This window comes from Mandrillus leucophaeus, unplaced genomic scaffold (assembly GCF_000951045.1).
Source record: "Mandrillus leucophaeus isolate KB7577 unplaced genomic scaffold, Mleu.le_1.0 Scaffold706, whole genome shotgun sequence".
NCBI classification, from domain to species: Eukaryota; Metazoa; Chordata; class Mammalia; order Primates; family Cercopithecidae; genus Mandrillus; species Mandrillus leucophaeus.
Window position 1 is genome coordinate 679,688 of NW_012107653.1, and position 15,455 is coordinate 695,142.

At 43.2% G+C, this 15,455-nt stretch overlaps 1 protein-coding gene across 2 annotated transcripts in view; it reads right to left on the bottom strand.

The window, feature by feature from the left end:
* Window positions 1-3,046: 3,046 nt before the first annotated feature.
* ARL13A (ADP-ribosylation factor-like 13A) overlaps window positions 3,047-15,455 on the bottom strand; it is a 19,775-nt gene continuing 7,366 nt past the window's right edge. The window contains exons 4-9 of one of the 2 annotated variants that reach the window (XR_001004322.1): window positions 8,228-8,477; window positions 7,239-7,344; window positions 6,598-6,764; window positions 5,875-5,965; window positions 5,595-5,775; window positions 3,047-3,297 (exon numbers count right to left, since the gene is read on the bottom strand). Coding sequence is in view for 1 of the 2 variants with exons in the window: in XM_011964796.1 (XP_011820186.1) it covers window positions 3,271-3,297; window positions 5,875-5,965; window positions 6,598-6,764; window positions 7,239-7,344; window positions 8,228-8,477 (641 nt within the window). In the remaining variant the exon portion in view is untranslated. The remainder of the gene's footprint in view (window positions 3,298-5,594; window positions 5,776-5,874; window positions 5,966-6,597; window positions 6,765-7,238; window positions 7,345-8,227; window positions 8,478-15,455) is intronic. The other variant, XM_011964796.1, reaches the window with a different exon arrangement.

Genomic DNA, 15,455 nt, shown 5'->3' on the forward strand with positions numbered 1-15,455 from the left:
GCTGAGGCAGGAGAATGGCGTGAACCTAGGAGGCAGAGCTTGCAGTGAGCTGAGATCGCGCCACTGCACTCCAGCCTGGGCGATGGAGCGAGACTTCGTCTCTAAATAAATAAATAAATAAATAAATAAATAAATAAATCAACATAATAGTAGCTAACATTTAATATCCTACTTAGGATGTGCCAGGCACTATTCTAAACATTTTTGTATGTATCATCCCTTTTAAACTTTACAGCAGGCCTTTGAGGTAGGCACTGTTATTCATGCCTTCACTGGGGGAAATTGCCTGGTCACTCAGCTTGATAAGGGGTTTGGAAAGTATATTAACAGCCTGTAGCAACACAATTAAGATTCACTCAAAAAGAGATTTTTTTTTTTTCTTAAATGATTAAGGGTACACTGATTGTATTGGGAGGAGGTTATTTAAATAACTTTTTGTGATTGATAGATTCTATGTAGGAAAATTTGGTTGACACCCAGGAACACCTACATTGCACAAAAGGAAGTGTGCCAGTATACTGAAATTCAGTTGTGTTAGATGTTGTTCAACTTAGATTCTTCACCTAGCTCACCTTCATAGGGTATAATCCCATCCCTTTTTCCCATCCACTTCCCCTTCTCTATTGACTGAGAAAGTATGCCTGCCTCATAAACACACGTTATAAAGAGAAATGTGCATGATCCAATTTTCTTACAGTTTGTTGAATCGTAGTCTCCTGCCTGATAAAACTCTTACTCAGTAGAGATATTTGTTGCATCCCCAGGTGAGAATGATTGTCAGCAGAATTCTCCATCGATATTTATCAGGCAAATTGGAGGAAGGTAGATGGGCTGAGAGGCCAAAGAAGACCCAGGGAGGATGCAGTATTTTTGAACAGAGTAAGGCACTGGCTTGGGCACACGAGATCTGGATTTTGAGGAGCAGCTCTGCCAGCCATCAGCTGTACCATCTTGGGCAAGCCACTTAACCTCTCTGTACCTCAAGTTCCTCATTTTTATAACAACAGAGGTTGGACCAGAGGCTCTGTAAGATTCCTTTCAGCTTCATAATTCTAAGGTGTGCCTCAGTCAGAATCCTATCAAAGACCTGTAAGGTGCTTGGGATGGTTCCCTTGAAGATAAGAGCAAATGATGCAGCCATCTACAGTGTCAGACCTTCCAGATAGGGTTGTAAGGGGATCCTTCTGTACAAAGTTTCTATCCCTGAGAAGCAGTTATGAGTTAGTTCATTTATACTACTTGGTGAGATGGTATAGGGTAGACAGCTAAGAGCAAGGGTTGTGGAGTAGGACCTTAGTTTGAAAACCATTTCTGCCACCTCCTGTCCCAGGGTCCCCAGGGAAAAATTATTTAACCTCTCTGAACATCATCTTCTGCCTCTGTAAGGTGGTGGTGGTAGAATCAACTTCAGAGGCTTTGGAAGATGAAAGGCAGTTTTATATATATAAAGCACTTAGCCCAGCAACTGGCAAAATGGAAGTGCTGGATCAACAATGTGTGCTACCACTATTGGTGTGCTTATTGATATTAACATAATTCTCCTGACACGGGCATGGATATACTTCAGCATTTTTTCTTTTTTTCTTTTTTTTTTCAGACAGAATCTTACTCTGTTGCCCAGGCTGGAGTGCAGTGGCGCGATCTCAGCTCACTGCAACCTCCATCTCTGGGGTTCAAGTGATTCTCTGGCCCCAGCTTCCTGAGTAGCTGGTATTACAGGCTTGTGCCACCATGCCTGGCTAATTTTTGTATTTTTAGTAAAGGTGGGATTTCACCATATTGGCCAGGCTAGTCTTGAACTCCTGACCTCAAGTGATCCACCTGCCTCGGCCTTCCAAGGTGCTAGACATGAGCCACCGCACCCGGCCAGCATTTTTTCTTAGATCAAGCTTTCTCTTTCTTTCTGGCTTTAAGTAGCTCTAGAGTCAGAAAGATCGGGATTGAATTCTCTGCCCTGCTTTTTATTTTCCTCAACCCCAAATTTTCAAATTCAATTTAATTTCTAAATTGATATATAATAGATGTACACATTTCGTGGGTACATATGATAATTTAATACATATAATTTATGAAGATCAAGTCAGTGTAATTGGGATATCCATCACCTTTAATATTTGTCTTTATGCTAGAACATTTGAGTTACTCTCTTCTAGCTATTTTGAAATATACAATAGATGATTATAAACTATAATCACCCTACCAATCTGTCAAACTGTTTCTATGTATCCATTAATCAACCTCTCTTCATCTCCCGCCCCATCCCCCACCACCCCGCACTTTCCTGTCCTCTGGAAACTGCCAGTCTATTCTCTATCTTCATGAGATCTACTTTTTTTTTTTAAGCTCCCACATATGAGTGAGAACATCCTGCTCTGCTTTTTGTAGGGTGTGGGATCTTGGGCAAGTTTATTTGACTTTTCTGCCCCTTAGTTTCCTCATCTGTGAAATGCAGTCAGGTATAGTGCTTACCCCCAAGAGTTGTTATGAATAAGATAATGGAAATAAAGAACTTAGCACTGTGCCTGGCATCCAGAAGGCACTCAATAAATGGTGGCTGTGCTGCTCATGGTGAAGGTAATATAGATTGAGCATCCCTAATCTGAAAATCCAAAATCCAAAATCTTCTAAAATTAGAAACTTTTGGAGTCCTGACATGACACTCAAAGGACATGCTCATTGGAATGTTTCAGATTTTTGGATTAGGGATGCTCAACCAGTAAGTACATATAATATTCCCAAATTAAAATAAATCTGAAATCTGAAATGCTTCTGGTCCGAAGCATTTCAGATAAGGGATACTCAACCTATAGTAGTAGTAATGGTAAATCACTACCACCACTACCACTGCTACCCTTGGGATAGAGGGATCAATGCATTCAAGTGCCTACATTTTTTTGCATAGCTAACCAAAGTGTTGGTAGAGGCAGCAGTTGCTGTTCCTGAAGGGACAGCAAGGCAATTGTTCTGGGCTTCACAGACAATGTCTGGGGCTTTAAAACAAAGTTGTTTATGGAGGTATGACTGAAAATGATTCAGTAGCGCATAATTCTCAGCAAAGGAGTTCTGTTTATTTTTGCCAATCCTTTTCTGCCCAAGAACCTTAAAGAAAAAAATATGTATTTCTAAGGCTCAATTTTGGTTGATCACCCATGACTTATTGTCCACAAGCTTTGTCAGCAGCATCTGGGTACAAAGATGTAAAGTCTCTGTTCTTTTTTACCAAGGTGGTCTTCATTCTCAGTGGATGCCATCTCACTCTTCTTGAGCCTCTCAGTGAGTATAGGACTGGTTTGATGGCTAGAATATAGATATACAGGAACAACGGGTTCTCAGGGATGTGATATTAGGGTAGGTGGAGTTGTATGGGGAGTGTAGAGATATTATCAAATGGAAATTTAAAAACCGGGTAGTCCTGATAGTTCTGGAGATGAACCTGTTTGCTGAGGGAAGGATATCAGCTGTTTCTTTTGGTTTCCCTGTTTTTCTCTTTAGTAGTCTGTTGAAAGTAAAAAGAGAAAAAGGTCAGTTATTGTAAGTGAAGCCAAGTGCCAGGTTTCCTGTCCTTCCCAGACCATTTCAGGGTAGGAGGGTATTGGCCAGTTTCCAACAGGGTATAAACTGCACCCCACGAGGCGCCCATCCTCTGCCCTGGCGTCGTACTTTCTCTCACTCTTGCTCTCTCCCCTCTGCCCTTCATTTAAGTAGTATTAACTATAAGAACCAAGGCTTCTTCACAGGAATTTTCCAGTAACATCTTTTCTGTGTCCCAGGTATCCATTCTTTTTTTTTTTTTTTTTTTTTTGCCCTAAGTTCTGGAGTTATAGAAAGGAAAATGGATTTAAATTTTCAACAAAGATTTAGGGGTAGTTACTGATATCTAAAAAAAAACACTTCCTCTTCTACCACTTCCTTCCACTCTACTCTCTACTCTCATCCTCACCCCTTGTCCCCAGAGCAGTGTCTGTCTCCTTGTTAGTGGCCCAGGCCAAGTCCAAGCCCCTCCATGTAGGTGTAACAACCCAAAGCTCCAAGGTAGCCAGGGATATAAAAGGTCATGTCCCTTTCAGAGCTGAGATGACATTATAATATTGACAGTTAACAATCTTGGAGACTGGGGTCCTAAGGAATACTGAGAATGAGTGGCCAGTAACTACAGCCTTTAAGCCCTCATAGCTTTTTTTTTGTATTGGGAGAAATGATATCTGCTTATTATAAAAAAAGAAAATTTCTTTTCTTTTTTTTTTTTTTTGAGACGGAGTCCCGCTCTGTCACCAGGTTGGAGTGCAGTGGTGATATCTCAGCTCACTGTAAACTCCGCCTCCCAGGTTCAAGCGATTCTTCTGCCTCAGCCTCCCCAGTAGCTGGGACTACAGGTGCCTGCCGCCACGCCCGGCTAATTTTTGTATTTTTAGTAGAGATGGGGTTTCACCATGTTGGCCAGGATGGTCTTGATCTCTTGACCTCGTGATCTGCCTGCCTCAGCCTCCCAAAGTGCTGGGATTACAGGCATGAGCCACTACGCCCGGCCAAAAAAAGAAAATTTATAATAAAAAATCCAAAGGAAAGGCATTTAGGCCTTTTACATCTCACAATCACCTAGTATCTTTCGGTGATATTCCTCTAGGTATTTCTATATCTGTATATGTATCCTGCTATACGTGCTGTACTCTAACTTGCTATTTTCCCTAACAAAAATGCCAGGTTGTGGAAAACTTTCCATGTCAATAAATAGAAGTCCACATTAACCTTTTTAATGTATGCATAGTATTCCACAGCATAGATGCATCCTAATTTATTTAGCCATTCTCCATTGTTGGACATATAGGCTGTTTCCCACTTTTAGTTATTGTACACAGTGCTGTGATTAAACATCCTTGAGGGTCGTTTTTTGGGTACTTGTGTAACTATCCTTGGAGACAGCTCAAGAATTGAGATTACGGCCGGGCGCGGTGGCTCAAGCCTGTAATCCCAGCACTTTGGGAGGCCGAGACGGGTGGATCACGAGGTCAGGAGATCGAGACCATCCTGGCTAACACAGTGAAACCCCGTCTCTACTAAAAAATACAAAAAAACTAGCCGGATGAGGTGGCGGGCGCCTGTAGTCCCAGCTACTTGAGAGGCTGAGGCAGGAGAATGGCCTGAACCCGGGAGGCGGAGCTTGCAGTAAGCTGAGATCCAGCCACTGCACTCCAGCCAGGGGGACAGAGTGAGACTCCGTCTCAAAAAAAAAAAAAGAATTGAGATTACTAGTTCATAGTGTATTCATGTTTTTAAAGTTCTTGAGATATATATATATATGATATATATATATCATATATATATAAAGTTCTTGTACTTCCACCACTGGAATCATAAACTTTAAGATAACCCTATAGCCATCTAAAGATCTTGTGTCAACCAGTGCTGGGGCATCATGCTGGACTACCAGAAGATGGTACCCAAGCACCCTTCCTGTACTTCTTCTATTTATCTTCTCCTAATCACCAACCATAGAGTGAGGAAAGAATTTCAGGCTCAAAATTGGAATACTATTGTAGAAATTGTTAGGGAAGGCCTATGTAAATTTTCTTCTCTAACCACTGATCCAGCATTACCTTCAAAAATATTGTCATCAACGTATGGAGCTGGAGTCTATAAGTCACTCCTTCAATTGTAGTGAAACTTCGTAGTGTTCTAAACTCTAGTTCTCCTAGAACATTCACCTTCTTTCATGGGTTCATCTAAAGCAAATGTTACTGACATATTCTTTTTAGGCCGTAATCTTGTACCTTCTTTCTGTACAGCAAGAAGATGGGGGAGGGGATGAGGAAGTTAGTTGGTGTCCATGTGTTCAGGGATTGGTCACTGAGTATTAACATTTAAAGGGCCATTTACCTGTAGGATTGACTTTAGAGGCTTAGCTTCTGTTGGGCGTTGTTCTAGATGCTGTCTTTTCTCCTTTGACATTCCTGTTCTGGTGGATAAGCTGGGGGAAGATAGAAAGGATAAGAGTAGTAGAAACAGACACACTTCAAGCTTCTTTATCTAGTGCAGCTACTACCCCATGCCTGCCATATGCCTTTGGGCAATGTGACAACAGAGCAGGAGGATGTTTAGGCCTTTTGCTCCTCAAAACTCTGATCACCTCCTATTTTCTTCTTCTTTTTCCTCTTTTCAACATTTCTGTCCTCTCCCATCATTCCTCATTATTGGGAGGATTGTAGAACTAGACACTGAGAATCTGGAGTAGGTTCATGGCATTCATCCATAGAATAATGCCAGTAGGCTCTTTAAGAGGCTTATGTTCATTTTCTCTTCCACATGGCAAATCAGAGATTAGAAACCCTGTTTTGGGGAGGCTGTAATGCTGATAGGTTGGCTTACCTTTATGAAAATCATTCCCCTCACATGACCACTCAAGTTATGCCAGGGGTGGGGTGTACCTAACAATGTTGGAGTGTTGGTGGGCACTGCCGTAGCCCCATTTGAGCCAATGATATCAAGAGACTTGCTCAGTGCCACCCAGAATCCAAGCACCTCCCAGAACTCCTCGCTTGTGAGAAAGACTGATCCCTGTTGCTTTTCTTATCAGTAAATCTCATGGAGGCATCTCAGTACCTGTGTGATGAGCATCTTTCTCCAGAGCCTGTGTTATTCTTGGAGATTGAGATGCTCGAGGTAGGTGGTAGTTGGCAGGTATTAATGACAGCTAATAGCCAGCGCAGTCCTTCAACTATGGGCTGATGGTTTCTTCTTTCAAGGTTTCTGATGGCTGAACATGGCTCCTGTGACAGAAGAGAAGGATGCAGACCTGGAGCCTGGGACCCCTGGGGCCCACAGAACCAGTCACTCTCATTCAAACAGTGGAGGAACACATAAGCTCTGCTATGCCTAGAGAGGCTCTGAGACTTCTAGGAGACACTCAGCATTCACATCTGAGAAAGCATAATAAAGCTGAGGTCCTTTAATAAAGTGGTTGTGGTGTCTTGGGTGTGTGACCTTGAGCAAGTCACATAGAGTCTCTGAGCCTTGGCTTTTTTATCCATAAAATGGGGATATTCATGTGTCCACTTTACAGAACTATTTTGAAGGCAGAATGCAATATTTGTTACCACCATCAAGTCAGGAATCACTATGGGTGTTGCCTGACAGCGAGAGACTTTGCCGCAAACCCAACATATGGGGCTGATTATAGAATGGGCCAAGGGCTGCATCTGCTGGGCTCCAGAGGAAGAGGGAAGGAAGGGGTTGACACTTACCACTCGGCATGGGCACTTATTCTCTTTCACTAGCTTCTTTAGAAGTAGATAGTCAATAATATCACAAGGCATGAGGGCTTTCTTCTTGTCTTGTTTGTTTGCTAAGCTAAAACAGAGCATATGAGAGAGGGAGGAAAAAAGAGTGCAAGAGTGAAACCAAAATAGAAGCAAAAGGCGAGAAAAGAAGGGAAAGAGGAGGAGAACAAATTCTACTATAACTGCTACATATCCAGGAATTAGGTTTAAAGACATACCTAATGAGATGAGCTAGACATTTTTCTAGCCAACTCCCAATGAAGGAAAGTATAGCACAAATCATTTGAATCCACGATAGTCCCCCCAGGGCTCATTTCTCACTTCCCCTACATTATGCTATCAAGCTTTAATTAGAATTGCTAACTGGGCTATGAACAGATTTGGAGTTTTTACATCCTTTCCCAAACTCTGTTCATGCTCTAGTTGGGGTTGCTAATGAGGAATGAAAGAGGCATAAAGGGAGTTGGGGGCGGGGATGAGAATTGACTGGCCACCTGCATTGTCACCCTGGAATAAGTGCTAGTTATGTAACTTTTGAGCAATCTGATCAGAGAGGAGGTCATTGGCATCGATTATACAAGATAGGGGTTCTCTGCTATCATGAGGTTTCAGGATCAGAGACCGAAACCAGAAAAGATAATAAGCAAATCCAGGAAGGTAGTATTCAGGAAGAGTCAAGGGGTGGAGGTGGTGGATTCCGCTTTTCATTTCCTTTTGATGCTTCCCTTCAAAATTACCTTTGTACAGTTAGGTAACATGTCCCCCATGGCAGTGTGTGGTAGAAAGTAGCTCTTGAGAACAGACCCCAGAGAATTGGGCCGCTTTACCTCCCTGAGCCTAAGGGAACAGAAGGCCTAGCTGGGTGTGACAAAGGGACCACCCAACCCTTCATTTCTATACTTTTAAGGGTACAAATTGGGAAGCGGAAATAGGACATAAAGGCAGAATCTTACAGTAAGATGGGTTTCCCTGCCACTCTTTTATCAGACAGCAGATGTGTTAAGATGATCTTCACTTCCTGCATGCGTCTTATGTCACTGGAATCCAGGACGAAAACAAGCCCATGGGCCTGTGCATAGTAGTTTGGCCATGCTTCCCGGCCCTTCAGATCTCCATTCAGGTCGTAGATGGAAAGTTCATACTCATCTAACAAAAGTGTAGTCAGTTCCGATTTCATACAATGGTCTGTCTTACTGGGAAGTACTATGCATAGGGGAAAAGAGGAGAAGCAATCACTTAGATGGAAACTCCATACTCATCTAACAGCAGTAGAGTCAGTTCCGATTTCATACAGTTGTCTATCCTACTGGGAAGTACTATGCAGAGGGGAAGAGAGGAAAAGCAATCACAAAGTAGGGAAATATAGTTAGATCAAATAATTTGTTGAACCCTGACTAGAGCCTGCTCTGAGAAATCCCACTGAAGCATCCTGCCACCCTGCCCATACTTGGGTACTATCTTCCTAAATAATCGCTTTACCCATACTATCCTCTCCTGGCTCAGTAACCTTTAGTGCGTGTCCACTGCTTCCAGATATAATACAGACTCCTTCACCTCCTAACCTGCCAGACCTATCTCCTAGTGCTATAACCTGACGGGTGTCCACACTGTCCCTGGTACATACCAAATCTGTTCTTCCCTTGGCTCCTTTGCCCCTACTTCTCCCACTCTACATCAATGTCATGCTTTCTCTTGCCCTGGGATTTTACAAGATGTCACTCTCTGCTTAGAACACTTCTACTCTTTGCTCAGTTAATGCCTATTTTTTAAAATGTCAATTTTGATCTTGTTTATTCTAGAGTTTTCCCACACACCACCAGCCATCTGGATAAGGTACCTTTCTTCTGAGTTTACCATTGTCATAGCACATATTACAGTGTTGTAAATTCTATGGTTTATTTATCTGGGTTATAAACTGCAACAGGACGGGAACCCTTTCAATTTTATTGAAATTTATTCACCATTATATCCATGATGCCAAGCACATTCATTATTGAATTAATCTGATAAATGAATGAATGAACAGAAGGTCCTTCTCTCCCACCCTTCAATACCCAGCTCAAGTACTGTTTAGGAAGACTTCTCTGGCCTGTCCACTTCGTACTTCTCTCTCTCTTGTTGAGCACATGGTCTGTTGAGCTGGTCCTTCACCTCTTTTTGTGCTTACTTTGTCTCTCCAACTAAAACATAAGCTATATGAGGGAGGATGTTTGTATTACCATACACACAGTAAGTGTTCAATAAATGTTTATGGTGGTTGTTACTGTAGATGAAGGTATGAAGTTGTCTTCCACATATCTCTTCCAAGAAACCATGCTAGACTTAGACACATTTTCCTTTGAAAAGCTATAGCCAGAACATAAAATCTCACAGGGAATTCCATACCTCATTCAGCTCCCATAGAAATGGAGTTGAAAACGGCAGTCTTGGCTGGGCACGGTGGCTCGCGCCTGTAATCCCAGCACTTTGGGAGGCTGAGGTGGGCGGATCACCTAAGGTTAGGAGTTCAAGACCAGCCTGGCCACCCTGGCAAAACCACATGTCTACTAACATACAAAAAAAAAAAAAAACCCAGCCGGGTGTGGTGGCACACACCTGTAATCCCAGCTACTTGGGAGGCTGAGGCAGGAGAATCGCTTGAGCCCTGAAGAAAGAGGTTGCAGTGAGCTGAGATCACGCCACTGCACTCCAGCATGGGGGACAAGAGTGAAACTCCATCTCAAAAAAACAAACAAACAAACAAACAAAAACAAACAAAAAGAATGAAAATGGAAAACGGCAGCATTTATATGCATTCCAGTCTGTTGAACTGACCATTCTAGCCTAGTTCTCTTCCCACATTAGTAGCAAAATGACTTTATATATTCTCTATACCCATACCTGGGAGCACTAAGACTAGAATTCATAACTTCTTATTTGTAGTCTTAGATCTGCATGTGACATTTTCCATAGGACTGCCAAAATGAGTCATTAATGTGAAAAGTTAGTAATATGCTTTTGGGTCTTTGGAAATGAGAATACATATATATGTATGTGTATGTATATATTATTATTATGTTTAAATGTGATTTTCATAACATCTCTTCTGATTTCATGTTAGGCAATGAACTTTTAAATTATAGCTTTCAGATAAAATAATTTTCAGCCACAACTTTGATGTGATATTTGCTATATCTGTATTAGACTACTCAAAAATAATAAGTGGGCCAGGGACGGTGGCTCACACCTGTAATCCCAGCACTTTGGGAGGCCGAGGCAGGCAGATCACCTGAGGTCAGGAGTTCAAGACCAGCCTGGCCAACATGGTGAAACCTTGTCTCCACTAAAAATACAAAAATTAGCCAGGCGTGGTGGCGGGCACCTGTAATCCCAGCTACTCGGGAGGCTGAAGCAGGAGAATCACTTGAACCCAGGAGGCAGAGGTTGCAGTGAGCTGAGATCTCACCATTGCACTTCAGCCTGGGCGACAGAGCAAGATGTCTGTCTCAAATAAAAAAAAAAAAAGTGACTAGGTTAAAACTCTAAAGGTAATATTAGAGTTTCCTTCATCAAGAAAAGCTTTATATATTTTTTTGCCCTGTCAGAGAAAAAAATTTTTTTCCTTAGTTTTCTTTTTCTTTTTACTTGAAACCTTACCAGTTCCTTCAGTTAGTGCATTCTATTGTTGGTGAACCCTAGATGCTGTGAGCAGTTGTTCCCTGACAATTTACATTTATCTTATTTCCTCTATTAAAGTATAAACACTCTAAGGACAGGTACTGAGTCTGATTCATCTCTGTATCCCTAGTGAAGTGTTTCAGAAAGCATGGTCCGGGCACCATATAATTGAGAATTATGCAGGGGTGATTGTTAAAGCCTAGTCCAGACCAAATGAATCAAAACCTCTAGGCTTGGAACACAAGTATTTGCATGTTTAATGAACTCCCTATGGTTAACAAAATCCTGAGGTGATTCTTCTGCACTTTAAAGCTTGAGTACCACTACCCTAGAGAGCCATGAAACTCATGCCTGATTGTGTCTCAGCATCATCTGATGAGCTTGTTAAGATACAGATTCCATGCTACACACCTGTAATCCCAGCTACTTGGAAGACTGAGGTGGGAGGATCGCTTGAGCCTGGGCAATCAAGGCTGTAGTGAGCCATGATCACACCACTGTACCACTGCACCCCAGTCTGGGTGACAGAGTGAGACTCTCTCAAAAAAAAAAAAAAAAAGAAAAAAAAAATGGAAACTGTAGATTCCATAGGCCCTTCCCAGACCAAAGTTTTTGAATCTCCAGGTCCCCTGTCAGTAGGGTTGAAAGCTCTCCAGGTGACTCTGGTTACGGTTACTGGTTCTCAGTATTCACTGTTCTCCATGATCACCTGTAGAGCATTGTATTTATTTATTTATTTATTTATTTATTTTTAAGCCTGGAGTGCAGTGGCACCATCTCGGCTCACTACACCCTTTGCCTCCCAGGTTCAAGCAATTCTCTTACCTCAGCCTCCTGTGTAGCTGAGATTACAGCCCCCCGCCACCACACCCAGCCAATTTTTGTATTTTTAGTAGAGACGGGGTTTCACCATGTTGGTCAGGCTGGTCTCAAACTCCTGACCTTGGGTGATCCGCCCACCTCGGCCTCCCAAAGTGCTGGGATTACAGGCGTGAGCCACCACACCCAGCCATCCCCAGGCCTCGTTCTCTTAGGGTTTGAGTCCATAGATCTGGGGTGGGGCTGAAGCATCGTGACTTTTTAAAAAAGCTCCCCAGGTGATTGAAATATATAGCCAGGTTTGAAAGGCACTAGTCTAAATGTCCTCATTTAGGGCACCTGCTTGTGCCAGTGGTTGGGTTTCTTCTTGCCTTACATGACCATGCCAGACAAAAGAGTTTTAGTGAATGGTGTCAAAAATAATGACTTGGAGGAGGTGGCATAAGATGGCCAAATAGAATCCTTCAGTGATGGTCACCCCTGCAGGAACACCAAATTGAACAACTATCCACATGAAAGCACCTTCATAAGAACCAAAAATCAGGTGAGCGATCATAGTACCTGGTTATAACATCTGTATTTTTTTCTTTTTTTGAGACAGGGTCTCACTCTGTCGCCCGTGCTGGAGTGCAGTGGCTCAGTCTCAGCTCACTGCAGCCTTGACATCCTAGACTCAAGTGATCTTCCCACCTTAGCCTCCTGAGTCACTGGGATTATAGGCATGTGTCACCATACCTGGCTGATTTTTGTATTTTTTTTTTTGTAGACAGTTTTAGCATGTTGCCCAGGCTGGTCTTGAACTCCTGGGCTCAAGCGATCTGCCTGCCCTGGCCTTCCAAAGTGCTGGGATTACAGGCATGAGCCCTCGCACCCCACCTTGGTTATAACATCATGTCAAGGAAAGAGGCACTGAAGAGGGTAGGAAAGACAGTCTTGAATCACCAGTACCACCCTTTCCTCATCCCCTGGCAGCACCACATGGCACAGAGAGAGAATCTGTGCTTGGAAGAGAGAGTGCAGTGATTGTAGGACTTTGGATTGGAACTCAGTGCTGCCCTGTCACAGCAGAAAACTACATAGGGCAGAATTTGCCTAGCACTTATGGAGGAAGCATTTAGACCAGCCCTAGCCAGAGGGAAATTGCCCATTCCAACAGTTGGAACCTGAGTTCCAGCAAGCCCTGCCACCATGGCCTGAAGTGCTCTGGGGTGCTAAATAAATTTGAAAGGCAGTCCAGGCCACAAGGACTGCAGTTCCTGGGCAAGTCCTGGTACTGTGATGGGCTTGGAGCCAAGGACTTAGGGGGCATGCAACCTAGTGAGTCACCAGCCAGAGTGACTAAGGGAAGTGCTTGTGTCACCCCTCCCCCTAGTGCCAGGCAGCACAGCTTGCAGCTCCAGGAGGAGAGGGAAGAGTAAAGAGAACATTGTCTTACAACTTGAATACCAGCTCAGCCACAGGAAAATAAAGTACCAAGCAGAGTCCTGAGGCCCCCATTTCAGGCCATGGCTCCCCGATGACAGTTCTAGACCCATCCTGGGCCAGAAGGGAACCCAGTGCCCAGAAGGGAAGGACCCAGTCTTGACAGGATTCACCACCACCTGACTAAAGAGCCCTTAGGCCTGAGTAAACATCCCAAGCAAGTGCCAGGCAGCAGTCACCATGGGCCTTGGGCAAGACCTGGTATTGTGCTGGCTTCAGGTGTGACCCAGCACATTTTCAGCAGTGGTGGCCATCAGGAGAGACTCCTGCTTGAGGAAGGAGAGAGAAGAGTAAAAAGGACTTTGTCTTGCAACTTCAGTACTAACTCAGCCACAGTGAAATACAGCACCAAGCAGACTCCTAAAGTCCCTGATTCCAGGCCTTAGCTCCTGGAGGGCATTTCTAGACTCACCTTGGGCCAGAAAGGAAAACGCTGCCCTGAAGAGAGAGACCCAGGCCTGGCAGGACTCACTGCCTGCTAACTAAAGAGCTCAGGCCTTGAATAAACATTGGTGGTAGCCAGGCTATAGTCACTATGGGCTCAGGGCTGTGATGACCAATTCTGCTTGAGGAAAGGAGAGAGGAATATAGAGAGGACTTTGTCTTGCAACCTGCGTACTTGCTCAGCCCCAGTAAAATAAAGCACCAAGCAGATTTCTAAAGCCCCTGACCCCAGGCCCTAGCTCCTGGTGGCATTTCTAGACCCACCCTGGGCCAGAAAGGAACCTGCTGCACTGAAGGAAAATACCCTTTCCTGGCAGGATTCATCAGCTACTGACTGAAGTACCCTTGGACCTTGAATAAATATCAGGGATAACCAGGAAATAGTTGCCACAGGCCTTGGGTGAGACCCAGTACTGTTGGCTTCATGTGTGACTCAGCACAGTCTCAGTGGTGGTGGCCACAGGAGTGTTTGTATCACCCCTTCCCCAACTCCAGGCAGCTCAGCACAGAGAGAGAGAGAGACTCCATTTGCTTGGGAGAAGGTAAGGGAAAAGAACAAGAGACTTTGCCTGGTAAACCAGGGAATTCTCTCAGATCTTACCCAAGACCACCAAAATGGTACCTCTACAGCTTTACAAGAGTCACAGCATTACTAGGCTTAGGGTGTCCCCTAATGCATATACAGCTTCAGTGACCAAAGATTTGATCACAACACTCAATTCCCTTTGAGTCCTTCTCAAGAAGGATGGGTAAAAACAACCCCAGTCTGCATAGATTAAATACCTAACTTTTCAATGCCCAGACTTTGATGAACATCAATAAACATCAAGACCATCCAGGAAAAATGACCTCACCAAAAGAGCTAAATAAGGCACCAGTAACATATTATGGAGTGACAGAGATAAGTGACCTTTCAGACAGATAATTCAAAATAGTTTTGAGGAAGATCAATGAAATCCAAGATAACACAAAGAAGGAATTCAGAATCTATCGGATAAGTTTAACAAAGATTGAAATAAGAGAGAGTGGCATGATATACTTAAAGTATATCAAGGAAAAAAACTTTTATCCTAGAATATTATATCCAGCAAAATTATCCTTCAAACATGAAGGAGAAATAAAGTATTTCCCAGACAAACAAAAGCTGAGGGATTTTTGTCAACACCAGACCTCTCCTCCAAGAAATGCTAAAGGGAGTACTTCAACGTGAAAGAAAAGGATGTTGATGAGCAATAAGAAATCACCTGAAGGTATAAAACCCACTGGTAACAGCAGCTCACACAGACAAATACAGAGTATTGTTATAATACTGTAATTGTGGTGTGTAAACTACTCATAGCTTCAGTACAAAGAATAAAAGATGAACCTATCAAAAGTAACAACTACAGCAACTTTTAAAGACAGTATAATAAGATATAAATAGAAACAACAAAAAGTTACAAAGCAGAGGGGATGAAGTTAAAGTGTACAATTAATATTAGTTTTCTCTTTGCTTGTTTTTGCAATCACATTTTTCATCAGTTTAAAATAATGGGGTCTCCAGGGGGCAGTGGGTGAATATTTTAAAAAATGGGTTATAAGATGTTATTTGCGGCCGAGCGCGGTGGCTCAAGCCTGTAATCCCAGCATTTTGGGAGGCCGAGACGGGCGGATCTCGAGGTCAGGAGATCGAGACCATCCTGGCTAACATGGTGAAACCCCGTCTCTACTAAAAAATACAAAAAAAAAAACAAACTAGCCGGGCGAGGTGGCGGGCGCCTGTAGTCCCAGCTACTCGGG